The following is a 19313-nucleotide window of genomic DNA, read 5'->3' as shown; positions in this document are numbered from 1 at the left end:
TCTTTACCGCAGCCACAGGAGTCCTGGCGTCTAATGTGGGTAGGAGCAGAGTAGCTTGAGGACCTGCGGGAGGTGGAGCAATGATGAAGAGCTAGGTGCGCACAGGACCTACGATCATGTGACCGCAGGGGGCGGGGCTTAGAGTCCTAGTACTGCAGATGATGTAGTATACAGAAAACTGAAGTAGAGGAGAGGGGAACTCAGGTCAGGCAAGCCAGGAGGTCATACACAGGGCAGGCAGCGAGGTACAGGAGTGATAATCACAGAAAGGTCAGTACGTAGCCAGGGGTCATACACAGAGCGGGCAGCGAGGTACAGGAGGGATAATCACAGAAACGTCAGTACGTAGCCAGGGGTCATACACAGAGCGGGAAGCGAGGTACAGAGTCAGAATACAAGAGACGTTAACCGTGACAGGACCGAATCAAACACCAAGCAAGCATACGAAGACAGGCATGAAGCACAGACAGAACATGGTCAGGCACACTCAGCTAGGAGTATAAACGACAGGGGACGGCCCCTCCATGAGGCTATAAGAACCCTCCCCAGATCCATAGAGAGGCTACCCAGATTAACCTCTGCACCGCTTAACCTGACATGATTGTTACTTTTTACACATCCTACATAGCTTCTTTGGGTTTCTGAATTCTATCCCTTGCCACAGCCTGACCATCCTTGTTGGTGAATCCTTGTGATAATCTACCATGTGGGATAGGAAATAAGTAGATATATAGATATTGTTAATAATATGCATTTACTGCATCTATTACTTTCTTACATCCCAGGGTCTCCTAATGGGAACATTGTCTGTACTGTGCAAGCCATAAACCAGACAGTACAGCTTGGATGTTCCTGGCCAGGAGGAAAACCAGCAGCCAATGTCACCATGATATTTGGTGATGTCCAAAATACAATCATTAATGAAGTGTTCAGAAATGTGAGCTTTACCAGTAATATCCATGGGAGCAATCTTACCTGTAAAGGTAATCAGCTGGGAAGAACCTCAAGCTGCATGGTAACAATGGGTAAGAAGTTAATACTGATATTTCAGTTCCATGAATAATACTGCGTTCTACTCTTCAGTAGAGGCTAAATGGAAATATCTATGACTCTGTTCACATTTGCTTTCTTCATTTTTGTTGTTCTGCACTGTCATAGAAACAGAACAACAAAAATGATGGAAGTCGAGTTGCGAGCATAATATGAAACTGGAGCATTTTTCTGGAGGACGGTCTCGCTTGCTCTCGCCCATCACTAGTTTTAAAGATTCTGCTGGACTAAGAAGCGGCAGGCAATATGATAGAGGTGCTTGTTACTGAAATTGAATCCCAAGAAGAACAAGAAACACCAGAATATAAAATCGGCACATCCTGAACGATATTGATAAACTATAAACACAAACTTTGTTCATGACCTATAATGGGCAGAACCATATATAATTTTAAAAAGCACAACGTGTGCAAAGAAAACCTTTGACGCTGTGACTTAAAATAAAGTCCCTATATAGCGACACTACTCTGTCCTCCTTCTCCTGGACCTGTCCTCTGCCTTCGACACCGTAGACCATTCCCTCCTGCTACAGACTCTCTCATCTCTTGGCATCACAGACCTGACCCTATCCTGGATCTCATCATACCTAACAGACCGAACATTTAGTGTCTCCCTCACACACCACCTCCTCACCTCGCCCCCTGTCTGTCGGTGTTCCCCAAGGCTCTGTCCTAGGACCCCTACTATTCTCCATCTATACCTTCGGCTTGGGACAGCTCATAGAATTCCACGGTTTGCAGTATCACCTCTATGCCGATGACTAGCAGATCTACCTATCTGGACCTGACCTCGCCTCCTTACTGACCGAAATCCCACAATGTCTGTCTGCTATCTCAGCCTTCTTCTCTGCTCGCTTTCTCAAACTGAACATGGACAAAACAGAATTCATCATCTTTCCCCCATCTCACTCTACCCCTCCACCAGACCTATCCATCAATGTCAACGGCTGCTCTCTTTCCCCAGTCCCGTACGCTCGGTGCCTTGGGGTGATCCTCGACTGCGCTCTCTTTCAAACCACATATCCAAGCCCTCACCACCTCAAACTCAAAAATATTTCCCGGATACGCTCATTCCTCAACCATGAAACCACAAAAACACTAGTGCATGCTCTTATCATCTCCCACCTCGACTACTGCAACCTCCTACTCTCTGGCTTCCCCTCTAGCACTCTGGCTCCGCTCCAGTCCATCCTACACTCTGCTGCCCGACTAATCCACCTGTCTCCCCGCTATTCCCCAGCCTCCCCCCTATGCCAGACCCTTCACTGGCTTCCTATCGCCCAGAGGCTCCAATTCAAAACCCTAACCATGACATACAAAGCCATCCACAACCTGTCTCCTCCATACATCTGTGACATGATCTCTAGGTACCTACCCGCACGCAACCTTCGATCACCTCAGGATCTCCTTCTCTACTCCCCCTTATCTCTTCTTCCCACAACCGCATACAAGACTTCTCCCGTGCTTCCCCCATACTCTGGAACTCCCTGCCGCAACACATCAGACTCTCACCATCAACGGAAACCTTCAAGAAGAACCTGAAGACCCACCTGTTCCGACAAGCCTACAGCCTGCTATGATCCTCGGTCTACTGAACCACAGCATGACCTGCTCTACGCTCTCCTACTGTATCCTCACCCACCCCTGTAGACTGTGAGCCCTCGCGGGCAGGGTCCCCTCTCCTTATGTACTTGTGTGTCCCTTGTCTTACACATGTTTACTATACTTGTCTATATTTCCCCTTTTCACATGTAAAGCACCATGGAATAAGTGTATAATAATAATAATAATAATAATAATAATATAGACAAATACAGTATAAATGGAACAATAACCCTTGTGATCAAGATTTTTAGGCATGTCCTCAACCCACAAATTAAAATCAAATAAAACATAGAGGTGAAAAAAAATTGTCCATAATAAATATTTTAAAGTATATCCCAACTAGCAGAAAAAAAATCAAATGACGCATCAAGATAGCAAAGAATAACAAATTGCAATGTTTAGGATGTACAGTAGTAAATGACTGTTAAATTTAAATATACCACAAACTGGATCCAATGAAGAGTTTATATGGATAATTTTGGAATGTTTCATGTTGTATTCAATTCTGCTTTTACACTTTCTTTGATGTATTCAGAAGTAGATGTTAGATCACAATAATTAAATTACTACTTTGTTTCTGAATAAAGAAAGAGAATTGGAATATAGAATAGGAAAAAAAATGATGGAAATCGAGGATCCATAGTGGAACATACACTAACCGCGCCTATTGGATTCTATTAAGTTTATGGGAATTCTACTGGTTTCTATCCTTTTAGCGGACAAAATAGTTCAGCACAAAATTTTTTTAAAAAGTGGTCATCACAGAAGAGCAAAAAATTGGCACAGTAGAAATTGTAATTCACCCTTATAATCACAGAGTGAAGTCAGTTAAACATCAGTTTAAGTTTGATGGTTACAATATAGATGACATGACTCTTGTCAGTTGCTAATGACTCCTGGTGATGTAGAAGACTTGAATGTTATCGAATACAACTTTAACAATACAATTCTAAATAAAGACTATCTCTCAACAGTCTGCCCCAGACTGGTGATTTTCTAAAATGTAAGTTATTTTCAAACGTGCTCAGGATTCCCCTAAAGGGCATCACTTTCTAGCAACAGTCACCCCTGAACTTCTGGATTGTTGGATCCCATCATGCAGAAGGGGATCCCACAACCTTCGGTGGTGACTCTTAGGCTATGTACCCACGTATGCAGAAATTTCCTGAGAAAACCCGGACTCCTTCCCAGGAAATCCGCAATTGTTTATTCGCTTTTGTTTTGCGTTTTTATCGCGTTTTTTTGCGCTTTTTTTTCAGATTTTTGACGTTTAGCATCCTAATCCAATGAAATCCGCAGATTTTCTGCAAAATTATAGAACATGCTGCGTTTTTTTCCATAATGCGCTTTTTTTGCGGAAAAAAACGCATCATGGGCACAAAAATTGCGGATTTCATTCTAATAACAGGATGCTTAATGTATGCATTTTTTAAGCATTTTTGACGTGGAAAAATGCAACAAAAATGTGGAAAAAACGCGAAAAATCCTGAACGTGTGAACATAGCCTTATAGTAAAAGGATGAGCTCTCACATTTTGTCAAGAGATCTCACACTTTGTGCTAGCCCTGCGCACCTGCATCATTTACTAAACAGATACCGAACAGTAACATCGCTAGAGAGATTACTGTACGGTAACAGTTTAGTAAAGAATGTGACATAGCTGAATTAGTGCAAAGTGCAAGAATCCCACTTTGCATGTCGAGACCTCACTACCTGGAAGTTAGAATCTGACTTTTGCTACAAAGTTGTGTTTTTAGGTGGGCGTTAGGAATCCTTCCGACAACTTTTGACAATAACTTGAATATAGAAAAATTATCAGACTGGGACTGTCCCCTCTTTTATTAAACAGAAAGGGCATCCCCTGACTTGTCATAGCTTTCTTTTTAATGTTAAATATGGTCGATAATGAAAAAAAAATAGCATAATCTCCTACTACTCTACTGCCCCTCTTACATGGTGCTGCCTGAGTCCCTTGCTGGTCTTCCTGCTTACTCTTCTGATGAGAATCTATATGAACATTGCTGGCAATCATTGACCACAATGGTGACCAGTGACCTCACTGACACTAAACCCTCCTCCTATAGCTCACAAAAAAGGAATTTCTCCATTTTTAGTGAAAAATGACCAGTACTAGTACACCAATGATAAAAAAAAAAATAACATCCTGTGAACTTATAATGACTTGTTGTTAATGCTGTAAGATCTGAAGATCGAGAGGAAAGAGGTACCTAGGGGGAGGAAGGGGAGCAGCCATTGGGTGCGACTAGGACTGGTGCATATAATCGTTTATTTTTTTATCCTACAGTGTAATAGGGTTCGACATTCTGGACTTTTTGACACCAATTAACTATCACAACATCCTAGGACAGAGTATTTCTGTCCACTTTTTCCTGCTTTATTAAGTCTTTATAACACAATGGTCTCAAAACTTTAAACAATATTCTATGAGTAGATGATTTTAAAGTAGCAAAAACTTCCTCATGTACACAGTGTTGACTGTTTTATGCACTCCATCTTTATCTTACATGCCTTGGCTGCAGCTACCTGGCACTGGTTACTGCAATAAAGTTTGAAGTCCTTTTCTATGTCACGGTTTACACAATCAATATATAATAGTGACATGGATTTTCCCTTCCAAAGTGCCTAACCTTATTTGTTACGACATCTCTGCATAAGACCTAACTTATCTATACCCACGTGTAACATCATAAACTGTGTTTATTGCTTTCCTCTTTCTGTACACCCAGATGTAAAATGTTAAGACCTCCACTAGAAGAGTTCTAGCTTTGGAATGTTGATAATCATTCATTCATGAGGAGAAAAAAATTCTTCATAGGGACTAACTATCCTATATTTTCTTCTCCATCCTCCATCAGAGCGTCCAAAGTCTCCTGACCATAAGAACGACACCGTTACTCCAGGTATAGTCGGAGGTGCAGTCAACCTAACAGTGGATCTACAAGCTGGAGTCCAATCGCGGGCCACTGCCCTATCAGCTCCAGTCTTTCCTGCTACATTCTCCTGGTTCCAGGGCAATAGTTCTACTTCTATTCAGACTGGTGGTAAATTCAACGTGGACTCCACGCCCTATGCATCCACTCTGAACATCGATAAGTTGGCTGAGGCCGAATTTGGGGAATATAAATGTGTAGCTGAAAACTTCATTGGAAGCACAATCTTCTTGTTTAATGTTAAAGCATCCCAAAGTGGTAAGTCGTGAAGAAAGAATCCATCATTTTCATTATAAGTAGCATAAACAAACTAATATGGATGGTATCTACAACAGCAATCCAGAAATCGCTTATTATGACCCCCTGATGATAAGAAGATCATAGCAATCAGTTGTAACTTGCTAGAGATTTAAGCATCAACTGTTCAGTTTTACTACAGTGCCTCCACAGGGGAAATGAAGTACTACACAGTCTCTACTGAAATTTTTGAGTTGTTTATTGTACAGACCTGTCGTCTTCACAGTTGGAGATAGTCTTTAGAGCCCTTCTAGACATGAGCTATTAGATGGAGGGTTTTGAAGGGAAAACTACCTCTATTAACTCATAATTTTCTAATAGGATATTTTAATATGGTTTTTCTATGCCAAACTGTCACCTCGTTGTCTAATGTATTATAGTATTCTTACTTTTATGCTGTTTTACATCAAATCTGTGTATTTCAAAATCTCATATTGTTACTAGTTTTTGATGATTTTGTGTCTGGTAAATGAGCAGTATATTCTAGTGCTATATTGTTCCATAATATGCAAAGTTCATCATGGAATATCTTCTACCTAGTCCCCTACTGGTTGAATGCCATCCTAGTGATACAGCTACAATAATGACTTAAAGTAGAAAATATTTCTTGAAAATATTTTTTATTTCTTTTTTATTGTGACTTTGTATGCTCTTTATTTTCCAGGTGGTGGTTCCAGTAGTGGACTGGATGGTGGAGCGATAGCCGGTATAGTTCTAGGAGTACTCACTGGTGTAGCCCTAATAGGAGTCATCGCATTCTTCATTTTACAGAAACGTATGCACTCACTAATTTGTGTACAATATTAACCTTCAAACTAAATTTTTGGAGAATATACATTATTTTGTATGGTCACAGTAATGCTGGATCATTTCTCCATCCATTATCTTTTTCTATGGAGATTAAAGAATTGTTGAGTGATCCTTCTTTGGTGTTTAGCACAACTAATTGCTAGTAAATAGCTGTAAATTGCATTGAACAAGCACCTTTCTATTTGTGGTATATTTGTATTTATTATATTTATTTTATTGTTTGCTTATTTAATCAGGTAAATCCCAAAAAGCAACCTATAAAGATCCAGATTCTCCACCAGCACGCCTTTATGAAACTAAACTTCCAGGAGCAGTGGTAAGAATTTCCAACATGGACTATAAGAAGGGTCTTAGAAATAAAGATATTCTTTATCCTCCAAAACAATCATATTTAATCTTTGTCTTTTCAGCTGTTGTAAAATTACAAATGCAAAAGCTAGAGAGACGCAGACTGAAGAGCAAAGCATGGCCTGATACAAGGGTCAGCTACTATAGATTAATATTAAAAAGTATAAACTAAATCTAAATGTACATTACTTACTAGTAAACTCTGTTGTGAAGGTCTTACTTTTGCCCTCTTAATAGATTGCAGTCAACATATTATATAGCACTGTGTACCTACAATGGCTCATTTTGCCTTTCTACCCAGTTAATGCTTCTCTTTTCTATTAGGTCTATGACATCATGTGATTATAAACAGACTAGCTGAATTCTTAAAAGCGCTATGTAGAAACAGGAAGTCTCTTTTCCCTGTATGAGTCATCATTAGAACTACAATTTGACTCACTACATACAAATTGCTCTATGTGGCAACAGGAGGTCAATTTTCTACATGAGTCATAAGTCACTGCAAAAGGCGGAAGCAGCTGCATCAGGAGTTGAAGATGGGAATGACTCATGCAGGGAAAAGAGACTTCCTGTTTCTATATAGAGCAGAGAAAAGAGAAAAATTAACTGGGTAGAAGCGGAAAATGAGCAATTGTAAGGCTGGGTTCACATTTCACTAATGGCAATGTGCTGACGGCATCCGTCACATCCGGCACTAACGCTATGTAAAAGATGCATTAGCGCAGCCATAGACCGCCATTATTTAGCGCATCGTTAACACATGCCATAATCGGCATGCGTTAGCGATGTGCCGTCATTCTGTGACGGACCCTCGGACGCGTGCTGCAGCATCCGGGGGTTCGTCACTACTAGCGCAGATAGGGAAGCTGGGCTAGCGTGATTGCTAAACGCGATCACAATATGACAGTAGAGTTAGTGCAGCCCATCAACGCTATGCGTTGAACGAACTGCATTAACGCGATGTGAACCTAGCCTAAGTACACAGTGCTATATATTATTATGACTGCAATATATCAAGAGCATAAAAACTTTGATGGGAGTGCTCCTTTAAGCCACATCCTATTGATTCGCTAGCCTTAAGTTCCATCTTCTCGAAATTTTCATCTAGAAATATGGGCAGATGGAGAAATAAGTGAAAAGTCATAATGCACCTTTCCACTGCACTTGCACCATCAACAATCAGCTTGAATTCATTAAGACTGACGTTTCGTACACCAGAATCTATCAATGATGTGCAGGAGTAAAATGCACCAAATTCATTAAGAGATACAATCCACTGAATGAATGTGATGCATCCTATCTTTGGTGTGTGCCTTGTTGGGAATGTTACTCTGATCTGGGATCGGGAGTAACATTTCTGATGTAAGGTACAACACAACTCTTAATTAATTTGCTTGGTAGACATTGCCTCGCCCCAGCTCTTTCCGCTGTTCCACCCACACTAGCGTGAAGAACTTTCACAAAACTTTTGGGTAACTTCCTTTGATGAATTGGGCCTTAGTGGATTTTAACGGAAAATACTGAGCGATTTCCTTATTACGGATGAGGATAGCAGAGAAGGCTTGCTTTTTAAGAGGAGGTGGCTTAAAAAAGTTTGAAAAGGGCTCAAAACGTTAGATATGAGACCATTAGTAAGTTACATACTATAATACACATGTTTTAAATAATTTCTAAAGCAGCCATCCCATTAAAAAGCAGCATATCACTACGAATTTCTGGGGCTACTTTAACGGTGTTTAGGTGAAAAGACATGGATTTTGAACAGTGGCACAACTAAAGTGCAAAATTTGAACCTGGGTCACCACCTGCATGTTAATCAGATGTATGGACCCTTGTAGCATTCTAGATCACGTTTTCCCCAACTCCAGTCCTCAAGGCCCACCAACAGGTCATGTTTTCAGGATTTCCTTAGTATTGCCCAGGTGATAATTGCATCACCTGTAGAATACAAGGGAAATCCTGAAAACATGACCTGTTGGTGGGCCTTGAGGACTGGAGCTGGGGAACCCTGTTCTAGATCATATGAAGACATGCAAGTAAACTACCCATGTAATAATATCTCCCATCCTTGTTCCTTCCTGTAATAATCCCCCCCATCCTGGCCCCTTCCAGTAATAATGTCCTCCATCCTGGGAACCTTCTAGTAATAATGTCCTCCATCCTGGGCACCTTCCAGTAATAATACCCACATCCTGGCCCTTTCCAGTAATAATGCCCCCTTCTCCTGGGCCATTCCAGAAATAATGCTCCCTATTCTGGGCCCCATTTCCTCCATCCTGGTATGATGTCTCCCATCATGTAATAATGCCAGCCAACAAGGGCCCTTTATCTAATTATGTTTCTCATCTTGGGCCTCATCCTATAATAATGTTCTCCATCCTTGACTCCTTCCAGTAGTAATGTCCTCTGTCCTTCTCCAACACATTTTAAAAGGAAATAAATGACTAAGTCTTACCTTTGCCCAATCCCACGATGTGTGACCACCTCCTCTAAATCCAGCGCAGAAGCCGACAGCTGACTTTGACATGCCGGCACGTGCAGCACATGACGTCACTGCCTTAAGCCGCCCATCACGAACAACCTAACAGCAGCTGACATCGGGGCCATAGACCGTAATGATTCCAGCAGAGCAAAGGTATACCCTGACGTGTATCATTTTCGAGCGTGTGCACTTACTGGAGGTGGACACTAAAGGGCATGTCACACTAAGAGATATCGCTAGCAATATCGCTATAACTAGTGATGTTATAGCGATATTGCTAGCGATATCGCTGTGTCTGATACTTACCTACGACCCGCTCCCCCGCTGATTATCGCTGATCGCGCGAGAACCTCCAGGACTGTTTCTCGTCGTCAGCTTCCTGCTGTGGAGACGAGCGACGCGTGGAGCCGGGCGGGAGGACGCAGGATCGCCTGGTGTGACAGGTAAGTAGCGATCCCCCGTCCCCTGCGATGTTGCTGGTGAGATCTGCCTGTGTGGCAGCTCACTAGCGACCACTTAGCGATGCACCAGCGATCCTGACCGCGTCATATCGCTGGTTGGGATCGCTGGTACATCGCTAAGTGTGACAGTACCGACATAGTAGATTGTATCTGAGTTTATACCTACTGAAGGCATACACTGTTGAAAATGATGCATTTGTCTGCAAGGCACCGTTACAGTTTATGGTCCTGTTGACACATATTCCAAATCCTGTTTTGCATGGGATTCTGAAGTACGCCCCAACGGGGCCAACGAGCAATGTGAAAGTACCCTTATACACAACCAGTTTTCTAAATACAGCATCTTAACTTGAGTTTATGCCAAAAATTGCAATTACCAAAAAGATGAACACAACTCGTTAAGAAAGATAAATAATGTTTTCGAAAAGGACAAGTCTGCCACACGTTATGGAGTATTTTACTTGGATGAAAGTTGACAACCCTCTCCTAGAGAATAGCCCATTTTATGTGGCCTTTGTTGCAGCCTGTTCACCTCATTCATGGTCCTCACTAACTCAGTCCTACAAGGAAGTGAAACCTGATTTTAGGCTGGAGTCACACTGCCGAATTTCTCCTGCGATAATCGCATCGCACTGCACGGACTGGCCGGCACCTCTCCTGACCTGAGAATGACAGCATGATGGATTATTATGCAGCTGTCAAGCTCAGGTCAAGAGAGCAGACAGCCAGTGCGAGTTTTACGATCCGATTCTCGGACGAAAAATTCGCCAGTGTGTCTCTGCCCTTAAAGTTGTATTCTGGTTCCGCCAGAGATATCTAGGAATGCACAAAATATGCGGACTTTTGTCTTCTTTGTAACATATTGAACAGAGAAACGTACAAAAATATAATTATTCTAAGGCTAGAAATAACTACATAGTAAAAAGTTTTTTTACCTTGTTTTGGCAGATCAACACAGCGCCGCCTATAAAGGAAGAAGCAAATTATCAGGTAGCCTAAATTATTTTCTGTTCCCTTGAAAATCTAGAATGTAGACCACTAGAGTTGAGCGACTTTTGGTTTTTTAGGGTCGCGTTTCGTTTCGTGAAACCCGACTTTTCCAAAAGTCGGGTCGAGCAAGATCGTCCGATTATAGGGAAAAGTCGGGGTCATCCCGAAACACGAAACCCAATGTAAGTCAATGGGGAATAAAAGTCGGCAGTGAGAGGAGGACAGGAAACACACCTACAGTGCCCATTTGAATGCCAAAAGCATCAATTCTTCTTACTTAAGCTTGTCAACCTTAATTAACTTCATAATACAAGTTACGCACTGAAAAATGGGGGTTATTTGGCTAAAGTTGTGGGGGGGGAGGGCTGGCTGCAGGTTTTCATGTGCCCTGGGCGAAAGAGCGCCCCTTTAACACATACCACAACTCATCATGCTCCGATACGGCAGAGAAATAGCGGTATAGTACAATGAAAAATACCTCACTTTTTACATCTCATGACGAGGCCCATCTATTTCTCCATACAGAATCATTGGTCCCATATAATGTTTGAAACAGTATATGATGAGCTCCACATAATGCTACAGTATATGTTGGTCCCCATGGATGAAGCTCCACTGTCTTATTATTATTATTATTATTATTATTATTTATTGTTATAGCGCCATTTATTCCATGGCGCTTTACATGTGAGGGGGGTATACATAAAAACAAGTACAATAATCTTAAACAATACAAGTCATAACTGGTACAGGAGGAGAGAGGACCCTGCCCGCGAGGGCTCACAATCTTCAAGGGATGGGTGATAATACAGTAGGCGAGGGTAGAGCTGGTCGTGCAGCGGTTTGGTCGATCCGTGGTTACTGCAGGTTATAGGCTTGTCGGAAGAGGTGGGTCTTCAGGCTCTTTTTGAAGGTTTCGATGGTAGGTGAGAGTCTGATATGTTGTGGTAGAGAGTTCCAGAGTAGGGGTGATGCGCGAGAGAAATCTTGTATGCGATTGTGGGAAGAGGAGATAAGAGGGGAGTAGAGAAGGAGATCTTGTGAGGATCGGAGGTTGCGTGCAGGAAAGTACCGGGAGACGAGGTCACAGATGTATGGAGGAGACAAGTTGTGGATGGCTTTGTATGTCATGGTTAGGGTTTTGTAATGGAGTCTCTGGGCAATTGGGAGCCAGTGAAGGGATTGACAGAGGGGAGAAGCTGGGGAATAGCGGGGGGACAGGTGGATTAGTCGGGCAGCAGAGTTTAGAATAGATTGGAGGGGTGCGAGAGTGTTTGAGGGGAGGCCGCAGAGCATGAGGTTGCAGTAGTCAAGGCGAGAGATGATGAGGGCATGGACTAGGGTTTTTGCAGATTCTTGGGTGAGGAATGAACGGATGCGTGAAATATTTTTGAGTTGAAGTCGGCAGGAAGTGGAAAGGGTTTGAATATGTGGTTTGAAGGAGAGATCAGCATCAAGGATTACTCCGAGGCAGCGAGCTTGTGGGACTGGGGAGAGTGGGCAGTCATTTACTGTAATTGATAGGTTCGTAGGGGGGGTCACGTGAGATGGGGGAAAGATGATGAATTCTGTTTTGTCCATGTTGAGTTTCAGATATCTAGTGGAGAAGAAGGATGAAATAGTGGACAGACATTGAGGGATTCTGGTTAGTAGGGAGGTGATATCTGGTCCAGAGATGTAGATCTGTGTGTCATCAGCATAAAGATGATACTGAAAGCCATGAGATTCTATGAGCTGTCCCAGGCCAAAGGTGTAAATAGAGAACAGCAGGGGCCCTAGGACTGAACCTTGTGGGACTCCGACAGATAGGGGGCGAGGTGAGGAGGTGGTGTGTGAGTGGGAGACGCTGAATGTCCGGTCTGTTAGGTATGATGAGATCCAGGAGAGGGCCAAGTCTGTGATGCCGAGGGATGAGAGGGTCTGTAATAATAGGGAATGGTCCACTGTGTCAAAGGCAGCCGACAGGTCCAGGAGGAGGAGGACAGAGTAGTGTCGCTTGCTCTTGGCAGTTAAGAGGTCATTGGTGACCTTAGTAAGGGCAGTTTCAGTGGAGTGGTGTGACCGGAAGCCAGATTGTAAGCGGTCGAAGAGGGAGCAAGAAGAGAGATGGGAGGACAGTTCAAGGTAGACGTGTTGTTCCAGTAGCTTGGAGGCGTATGGGAGAAGTGATATAGGGCGATAGCTAGATACAGAGGATGGGTCAAGAGAGGGCTTTTTGAGGATAGGTGTGATGGAGGCATGTTTAAAGCTTGAGGGGAAAACACCAGTTGTTAGTGATAGGTTGAAGAGATGGGTTAGGGTTGGGATGAAGACTGTGGTGAGGTTTGGGATGAAGTGGGATGGGATCGGGTCGAGTGCACAGGTGGTGAGATGTGATCTTGAGAGTAGAGTGGAGAGTCGATCTTCTGTAATGGTGGAGAAGTTGGTTTTGAAGGTGGAGGGCTGGGAAGTCGGGAGGAAGGGTTCTGGGGGTTGTTGACCAAAACTGTCCCTGATGTTATCAATTTTCTGCTTGAAAAATGAGGCAAAGTCTTCAGCTGAGATGAGTGGGGAGGGAGGAGGTGCTGGGGGGCGGAGGAGAGAATTGAAGGTGTTGAATAACTGTTTAGGGTTGTGAGACAGGGAGGATATGAGAGATGAGAAGTAGGTTTGTTTAGCTGTGGCGAGTGTGGTCTTGAAAGTAGTGAGGGACTGTTTGAATGCGATGAAATGCTCGTTGGAGTGGGATCTTTTCCATCTGCGCTCAGCAGCCCTGGAAGCTCGCCTCAGCTCTTTGGTCAGGCTGGTGTGCCAGGGCTGTCTGTTGATTTTGCGAGTTTTGGTATGTGTAAGTGGGGCAGCGGATTCCAAAGCTACAGCTATTGTGGTGTTATATAGAGCGGCAGCGTCATCCGCATTGTGTAAGGAACTTATATCTGTAAGAGGGAGGAGGGATTCGGAGAATGAGTGTAGGTCAAGGTGTTTAAGATTCCTGCGAGGGTGTGAAAGTTTGTGGGGTGGGGATTGTAGACATGGAGTGAAGAGGGAGGAGAATGTGAGCAGGTTGTGGTCAGAGAGAGGAAGAGGTGAGTTAGAGAGGTTAGATAGGGAGCAGAGGCGGGTGAAGATGAGGTCCAGTGTGTGGCCATCTTTGTGGGTGGCTGTAGAAGACCATTGAGTGAGGCTGAAGGAGGAAGTGAGAGATAGAAGTTTAGTGGCAGCTGAGAGGGAAGTGTCAATGGGGATGTTGAAGTCGCCCATGATGATAGTAGGGATGTCCGCGGAAAGGAAATGAAGTAACCAGGTGGTGAAGTGGTCAAAGAAGGTGGTGGCTGGCCCTGGGGGGCGGTAGATGACAGCCAGTTGGAGGTTGGAGGGGAAGTAGATGCACACAGAGTGCACCTCAAAGGAAGGGAGGGTAACAGAGGGTGGCAGTGGGATTGGGGTGAAGGAGCAGGTATCTGACAGGAGAAAACCAACTCCTCCACCATGTTTGCTGCTGGGGCGGGGGGTGTGAGAAAGGTGGAAGCCGCCATACGAAAGTGCAGCAGGAGAGGCTGTGTCAGAAGGGGTGAGCCAGGTTTCGGTGATGGCGAGGAAGGAGAGTTTGGTAGTAACAAAAAGATCATGGATGTAGGAAAGCTTGTTGCAGACAGAGCGAGCGTTCCACAGAGCTCCTGTTAGTGGGACTGGGGAAGCGGGGGCTGGGTGAATGGGTATAAGGTTGGAGAGGTTACGGAAGGTTGTGATAGAGCGTGGATGGGAGGTAGAAATGACTGTGGGAATGTGGTGAGGAGGACCAGGATTTGGAGAGATATCACCAGCAGTGAGAAGGAGCAGAGAAAGTGTTAGCAGGTGGGAGCAGGAGAGGGCATGAGGGGGCTGTCTGTGTTTGGAGACAGAGGATTGTATGTTAAGGAACAGTTTTGAGGCGGAGGTGAGGTGGATGGGGAGGATTGAAGAAGAGATGAACAGTTCCTTACTAGGAGTAGGGATTAGGGGAATTAGCAGAAAGTGAAGGATTATTGGGGTGAAAGTGAAAACAAACAGAAACATTGTTTACAGTGACTGTGTCCAGTTACCTTCAGTTCCCTTCTGGTTCAATTCTGGTTTTAATTCTTAAATTAATCTTCACACTTCTAGCACACACTTATAGCAATCACAATGCAGACTGAAGTCTATGCAGACTTGTACTCTGCAATATATGTACAACTAAGTGCAGTCAGGTGTGAAGCAGAGAGGAGTGGTCTCTGCTCATCTTGGCCAGACAATTAAGAGTGGACCAGATGTATATGATCAAGCCAGAGTAAACAAGGTCATAAATAACACTGGGGTAAGCTGGGGTTAGCTGAAAGGCATACCATGTGAATGCTAGGTGCAGAGGCAAGTCTATGTGCAAAGCTGGGTGACGCACTGTGTGTCCTTCATAGACAGACAGCAGGAGAGCAGGAGAGCTGGGTGGATGGACATACCATGTGAATGCTAGGTGCAGAGGCAAGTCTATGTGCAAAGCTGGGTGACGCACTGTGTGTCCTTCATAGACAGACAGCAGGAGAGCAGGAGAGCTGGGTGGATGGACATACCATGTGAATGCTAGGTGCAGAGGCAAGTCTATGTGCAAAGCTGGGTGACGCACTGTGTGTCCTTCATAGACAGACAGCAGGAGAGCAGGAGAGCTGGGTGGATGGACATACCATGTGAATGCTAGGTGCAGAGGCAAGTCTATGTGCAAAGCTGGGTGACGCACTGTGTGTCCTTCATAGACAGACAGCAGGAGAGCAGGAGAGCTGGGTGGATGGACATACCATGTGAATGCTAGGTGCAGAGGCAAGTCTATGTGCAAAGCTGGGTGACGCACTGTGTGTCCTTCATAGACAGACAGCAGGAGAGCAGGAGAGCTGGGTGGATGGACATACCTGTCGGAAGAATAGAGATGCTTGTTAGAGTGCGATGGTGGCAGGTAGCAGGGCACAGTCTGTATTCATCCTTCTGGTTTTAATTCTTAAATTAATCTTCACACTTCTAGCACACACTTATAGCAATCACAATGCAGTCTTATGGGCCCAAATAATGCTCCAAACATAATGGGCCCCATTTCTAATGCTCTAGTGTATAATGGGCCCTGTAAATGCTGCTCCAGTGTCTGATGTCCACCTTTGGAATGTTCCAGTGTATGGTGGGCCCCATCTATCATTCTCCAGAGTATAGTGCTCCCCAAAAATTGCTGTCCCAACATTGAAAACAATCAAATAAGTCTCCTCGCTAGGGAATCCCTGTACTTGTCTGGATTCCTCGTCGTCCCCATCTTCCATCTCACTGCACAGTATTTCAACTTTGCAAGTGCTGTGATCCTGGGCAAGCAGGGGGGGCCCACTCATTGGCGACGGCACTGGCACAGGGCCCCTGATAGTACGGTGGTGTGTCTGATGGCGGGTGGGCCGAACCTGCACTTTCATCTGCAGCTTCCTCTTTGTCACCGTGTAAGATGGAACTGTATATGGGAAGGGTAACCTGAGTTTCATCAGGGTCAGATTCAGGTCGTGTAGCGTGCGAGGGGAATGTAGTGGTCTGGGTCAATGTACCAGCACATTCATCGAGCAGTGGCTGGGCATCAGTGCACTTGTGTCGCCCCCAGGAGTACGGTCGCCACAGTGGCATTACCTTCTTCCTAGGGAGTGTGATGTCATGCTTGGGAGCAACAAAGGATCTCTCTAGCAGGTTAACTGATTGGGCGGCGTTATTCCCACGAGTCATGACCCTCCAAACAGCGTTCATGAAGGCAAAGTGTTTGTTTTACGTGGGCAGTATGGTTGCAAAGCTGAACCTTAAAGGAATGTCCAGAAGGGCACCACCAGGAGTGGAGCCTACGGTTAAATTCGACTCCACCTGGGAAACCTCAACCATGCCAGCTACAGAACAGATGCACACATTGCAAGCTTAATTCCGTTAACGAACGAGACTCCGTCATGCCCCGCGGTCCGAGTCCGGCTTACTAGAGGGACACGTGAGGCTCTGGCACATGAGATTGGCCAATAACTGGTGTGTCATGCCCTTACATGTCCGTGGCTGCATGTGCGCTACACTGAAAAGGCCAGCGTTTGTCGCTTACAGGTGCAGATAACCCGCTGAACAACGTTAGTGATGGGGATCACTGATTACAATTATTACCCGCGAACAATGATTTCCCAGTAAGTGCAGGTCAACCGCAGTTCCGGAATTAGGCCTAACCGTCATTCCTGAAAAAATGAAAAACTTACGTGTGCAAACCACAGGTGCTGTAGCTTGCTTAACAGCTCGCCAGCCGTTCTCACGCCCAGTATGGATTACACGTGATTGCACAAAGGTGAGAAAGGGTACCGTATCCCCAGATAACATGTATGGATAGCGTACACATTAAAAATATATGTCTATACATCAGGAGGCAGGCTCAGACGGTGTTAGGCCCAGTATGGATTGCACGTGATTGCACAAAGGTGAGAAAGGGTACCGTTTCCCCGGATAACATGTATGGATAGCGTACACATTCAAAATATATGTCTCAGGAGGCAGGCTCAGACGGTGTTAGGCCCAGTATGGATTGCACGTGATTGCACAAAGGTTAGAAAGGGTACCGTTTCCCCGGATAACATGTATGGATAGCGTACACATTCAAAATATATGTTTATACATCAGGAGGCAGGCTCAGACGGTGTCAGGCACAGTATGGATTTGACGGCCCAGACTACACAGCGGAGGAGCAGGGAGAGGTAAAGATTGCAAATGCTGGGGCCCTGCCCAAGCAAGGGGGGCCCACTCGTGGGCGTCGGTACTGGCACTGGGCCCCTCATAGTACGGCGGTGTGTCTGACGGCGGGTGTGCACCACCACCGTCAGAGACACTTGATTGCACTATGAAGGACCCTGTACCAGTGCCCGCGCCCAAGGGTCGGCCTACCCACCTGTCCAGGGCAACGGCACTCGCACGGTGTCGTGCGCTAGGTGGTGACCCCGGCCATGGGGGGGGGGAGGCAGCACAGTTAGGGAGTTTTAGAAAGTGGCATATGTTGATGTTGGACATTCAGCTGATGCAAAAGGTGAAATAGGTCAAGTCCCAGGAAGAGGTGGACCAAAGCAAGCCATTTTTCTGTCACCCTATGTGTCATCAGAGGAAGGTGGGACAAAATCCTTGGAAACCCATGCGTGGTTCATTTTAATGAAGGTTAGATCATCCACATTTTGGGTTGACAGACGGGTCCTTTTTTCTGTCAGGATTGATCCAGCTGCACTGAAGACTCTTTCCGATAGCACACTTGCAGCTGGGCAAGCGAGCTCCTGTAAGGCATATTGTGCCAATTCAGGCCAGGTGTCCAGTTTAGCGGCCCAATAGTCAAAGGGGAATGACCTGTGTGGGAGAACATCGATATGGGAGGAAAAGTAGTTTGTAACCATAGTTGACAACTGCTGTCTCCTGTCACTTTAAATCGATGCAGTATTACCAGCTGTGTGAGCGGTACTTGAAAAATCAGTCCACAACATTGTCATGAAACCCCTGTCTCCAACGCCACTTCTGCTGTGTGCACCACGAACACCTCTGCCAAGCTGCCCCCGGCCCGTACGGCTCGTGTGAGAACCATCACCGCTGCTGTGTGCTGGGAATGCCTCAAGCAACCGATTTACCAGAGTTGCTTGTTTATTAGCCAAGGTCAAGGTTCTCCTGTGGCATGATGTTTTGTCATTTGCCTTTATAGCGTGGATCCAGGATGCTGGCCAACCAGTAGTCGTCATCGTTCATCATTTTGGCAATGCGTGGGTCCCTTTTTAGGATCTGCAAGGCATAATCTGACATGTGGGCCAATGTTCCCGGTGTCAATGATGCACTGCGAGTGCTGGTTGGAGGAGCACTTTCTGGCAAATCCACATCCCTCCAGTCACGCACAAACCCTGTACCAGACCTTGCCACGCCAACATTTTCACTTGCCCCACGAGATGCATCCTCCTCCCCTAAGTAATCATCCCCATCATCCTCCTCCTCCTCCTCTTCTTCCTCCACCTCGTCCAGGAGAGGTCCCTGAGCAGACAATGGCTGAATGTCATCAAGGATTCCCTCCTCCTCTTCCTCCTCATCAACATTGGCTGCAGACGCCTGCTCCTTAAGGTGCGTCAAAGTTTGCATGAGCAGACGCATAAGTGGGATGCTCATGCTTAGGATGGCGTCGTCTGCGCTTACCAGCCGTGTGCATTCCTCAAAACACTGAAGGACTTTACAGAGGTCTTTCAGCTTCGACCACTGCACACCTGTCAACTCCATGTCTGCTCTCAAAGTGCCTGGCCGTGTATCCTCCCACAAATGCATTATGGCCTGC

The 19313-nt window shown here is 45.2% G+C and overlaps 1 protein-coding gene across 2 annotated transcripts in view; it reads left to right on the top strand.

The window, feature by feature from the left end:
• Positions 1-19313, top strand: part of LOC141085421 (cell adhesion molecule CEACAM5-like) — a 79633-nt gene that overhangs the window by 39152 nt on the left and 21168 nt on the right. Inside the window, exons 6-10 of one of the 2 annotated variants that reach the window (XM_073570774.1) lie at positions 786-1025; positions 5531-5863; positions 6567-6677; positions 6949-7028; positions 10952-10993. In XM_073570774.1, the coding sequence (XP_073426875.1) occupies positions 786-1025; positions 5531-5863; positions 6567-6677; positions 6949-7028; positions 10952-10993 (806 nt within the window). The remainder of the gene's footprint in view (positions 1-785; positions 1026-5530; positions 5864-6566; positions 6678-6948; positions 7029-10951; positions 10994-19313) is intronic. The other variant, XM_073570775.1, reaches the window with a different exon arrangement.

Source organism: Dendrobates tinctorius, unplaced genomic scaffold (genome assembly GCF_039654945.1).
Source record: "Dendrobates tinctorius isolate UK_male_01 unplaced genomic scaffold, ASM3965494v1 ptg000028l, whole genome shotgun sequence".
Classification (NCBI taxonomy): Eukaryota; Metazoa; Chordata; class Amphibia; order Anura; family Dendrobatidae; genus Dendrobates; species Dendrobates tinctorius.
This window is presented reverse-complemented; position numbering and strand designations above follow the sequence as displayed.